Below are 3,332 nucleotides of genomic sequence, written 5' to 3'. Positions count from 1 at the left end.
ACCGTCCGAACCTTCCCGCGCGCCCGCGTCCTCCGCCGCCGTGGCGGACATTCGTTTCAGACGGGCCGTCTGAGTCTCCCGAGAGTTCGACGCGGCCTGCTTTCCCCGGAGGGAGGCCGCGTCTAGAGTCGACGCGCAAGTCGGGGAGGAGCAAGCTGCCCATAGCGGTCTCTCGACCGGGCAGGGGCCGTCCCCAGGCGCGTCCGAAGTTCCAATCGACCAGGCGACCCCTGAGTGACGGCCCGGAGGAGGGGGTGCGCTCCTCCGGGCCCCAGGCAACCCGGAGGCGCCTGTTCTACGGAAGTCCGTTAACCTTGTCCGAGCGGGGCGGTTGTCCCCTTCTCGACAAAACCCCGAAGGTCCGTTTTAGGACCGTCTTTGCTCCGACGTGAGCTCCATCGCACCGCCGGATTCGCCCGCGCCCGAGTCTGAGGCGCCCTCCCTGGGTGTCGGCCAGGGAGGCGGGCCCCCGTGGGGATCTCGTTGGAATGCACATTTCTGGACTCTGTCCGTTTTTTCGGAGGTGGACTTTCCTCCAGGGCGCCCGAACCGAGGGAAACCGAACCGAGGGAACCCGGAGGCGCCCGTTTTTTCCTTCCTCTCACCTTGTCCGAGCGGAGCGTTTGTCCCCTCCTCGACAAAACCCCCAAGGTCCGTTTTAGGACCGTCTTTGCTCCGACGGGAGCTCCGTCACGGCGGACGGATTCGATCGTGCCCGACACCGAGGCGCCCTCCCCGGTCGCCAGCCAGGGAGACGCGTGTTTGTGGTAATCTGGTAGGACCCCATCGTTTCGGACTCTGTCCGTTTTTTTCGGAGGTGGACTTTTCCTCCAGGGCGCCTTCGACGCCGCTCACCGCCCCAGATAAGGCATCCTCCCCAGGATGTAGCGAACCGAACCGAGGGGACCCGGAGGCACCCGTTTGCTTTTTTCCCCCCCCCCATCTCACCTTGTCCGAGCGGAGCGTGTGTCCCCTTTCTCCTCGACAACACCCCCAAGGTCCGTTTCAGGACCGTCTTTGCTCCGACGGGAGCTCCGTCACGGCGGACGGATTCGATCGTGCCCGACACCGAGGCGCCCTCCCTGGTCGCCAGCCAGAGGAGTCGAGTGTTCGTGGGAATCTGGTTGAACCGAAGCGTTTTGGACTCTGTCCGTATCTTTGCTCCACCGCCCTTTTTCTCCAGGGGTGTCTCAAGCCCCTGGAGTCGTTTCGCCATTTACCCAAGACCGACCGTTCGACAAGCATATGGTTGATTTACCTCGGGGATCGACCGAGGGGAGCACCCGGACGGACGAGCGAACCGCCACGCGCTGGCTTCCTACACGCGGGTCTCGCTCCGCTCGGGCCTGGGCTCGAGGCGGCACGGCCGCTCATAGGGCGCGCGAGGAACCCTCTCCGTCGCCGGGGTGGAGAGGAGGAGAGGCCTCTGGATCGAGGCCGTAACCGTGGAAGGGTGCCTTTTCGAAGCGAGGGGGGGCGCAGGGTGAAGTTCGGCTCCAAGACACGCTGGCGGGGTGGGGGCCCCCGAGGAAACCCCACCAGCCGTCCAAGCCTCCCGACGCACCCGCGGCCACCCCCTGCTGCGGACATCCGTTTTCAGACGGGCCAGCTGAGTCTCCCGAGGTTCGACGCGGCCTGCTTTCCCCGGAGGGAGGCCGCGTCTAGAGTCGACGCGCAAGTCGGGGAGGAGCAAGCTGCCCATAGCGGCCTCTCGACCGGGCAGGGGCCGTCCCCTGGCGCGTCCGAAGCTCCAATCGACCAGGCACCCCCCCTGAGTGACGGCCCGAAGGAGAGGGTGCGCTCCTCCGGGCCCCGGGCAACCCGGAGGCGCCCGTTTTCCGTTACCTTGTCACCCGTGTGTCTTTCACCCCTAGCTCGCCCGGGACAGCACACGTTCAACCGGTATGCACGCCCCTGGCACCGAGGGGGGTCTGGGTGTCCCAACCAGACCCGCGTTTCCTGGAAGTCTCTCGCCCGCACCAAGCGCAACTTCTCTGGGCTGAGTCAGGCCGTTTCCCTAGCCGGTCTGACCACCATATGGCTCTCTGTTCCGTGTCCGTTGTCCCCTCCTCCTCAAGACCCCGAAGGTCCGATTTAGGACCGACTCAGCTCCAGGCGGAGCTCCGGCAAGCACGCACCGAACCGTCTGTGCCCGGGACCGAGGCACCCTCCCCGGGCTGGCCAGGGAGGTCTGAGAGCATGGAGCTCTGAACCCACCTCACGTTCATGGACTTAGTCTTTTCTTCGGCTTTGACCCAGTGGGGGCTCGTTTGAGCTTGATTGGTTTCCCAGGAAGGCCGCGCCCTGCCTGGGAAGCACTTTCAGAAAACCAGCCTGACATTTCCTGGAGGTTTCGTACTGCCAGAGAGCGAAGTCTCTTCTCTTCCCCAGCCAGAGTGCCCCCTGCCTGGGCTGGCCGGCCGACTCTCTCCCGGAGGCCCTCTCCCCTCCAGGACTTCCAGAGCGGTGTATAATATGGATTTTATACCCACCCAGGGCGGGCAACTCACGACGGTCTGATGAGGGTGGGTGGGTGTGCGCCTCCAACCTGCTCTTCCCCTCCTCCTCAAGACCCCGAAGGTCCGATTTAGGACCGACTCAGCTCCAGGCGGAGCTCCGGTAAGCACGCACCGAACCGTCTGTGCCCGGGACCGAGGCACCCTCCCCGGGCTGGCCAGGGAGGTCTGAGAGCATGGAGCTCTGAACCCACCTCACGTTCATGGACTTAGTCTTTTCTTCGGATTTGACCCAGTGGGGGGGGGCTGGTTTGAGCTTGATTGGTTTCCCAGGAAGGCCGCACCCTGCCTGGGAAGCACTTTCAGAAAACCAGCCTGTCATTTCCTGGAGGTTTCGTACTGCCAGAGATCGAGGTTCTCTTCTCTTCCCCAGCCAGAGTGCCCCCTGCCTGGGCTGGCCGGCCGACTCTCTCCCGGAGGCCCTCTCCCCTCCAGGACTTCCAGAGCGGTGTATAATATGGATTTTATACCCACCCAGGGCGGGCAACTCACGACGGTCTGATGAGGGTGTGCGCCTCCAACCTGCTCTTCCCCTCCTCCTCAAGACCCCGAAGGTCCGATTTAGGACCGACTCAGCTCCAGGCGGAGCTCCGGTAAGCACGCACCGAACCGTCTGTGACCGGGACCGAGGCTCCCTCCCCGGGCTGGCCAGGGAGGTCTGAGAGCATGGAGCTCTGAACCCACCTCACGTTCATGGACTTAGTCTTTTCTTCGGATTTGACCCAGTGGGGGGGGCTCGTTTGAGCTTGATTGGTTTCCCAGGAAGGCCGCACCCTGCCTGGGAAGCACTTTCAGAAAACCAGCCTGTCATTTCCT

General features: G+C 64.0%; 1 protein-coding gene across 1 annotated transcript in view; it reads left to right on the top strand.

Annotated features, from left to right (window-relative positions):
- The window catches only part of LOC311077256 (uncharacterized protein), a gene marked incomplete at its 5' end in the record, with an annotated part of 4,534 nt that extends 2,060 nt beyond the window's left edge, over positions 1-2,474 (top strand). The window contains 2 exons of the mRNA XM_084139088.1: positions 371-523; positions 818-2,474. Coding sequence (XP_083995214.1) covers positions 371-523; positions 818-2,098 — 1,434 coding nt within the window. The 3' untranslated portion in view covers positions 2,099-2,474. The remainder of the gene's footprint in view (positions 1-370; positions 524-817) is intronic.
- Between the last annotated feature and the right edge of the window lie 858 nt (positions 2,475-3,332).

Source organism: Abramis brama, assembly GCF_963993115.1.
Source record: "Abramis brama genome assembly, contig: SCAFFOLD_72, whole genome shotgun sequence".
NCBI classification, from domain to species: domain Eukaryota; kingdom Metazoa; phylum Chordata; class Actinopteri; order Cypriniformes; family Leuciscidae; genus Abramis; species Abramis brama.
The sequence above is the reverse complement of the archived record's forward strand: the minus strand, read 5'-3'. Positions and strand labels throughout refer to the sequence as shown.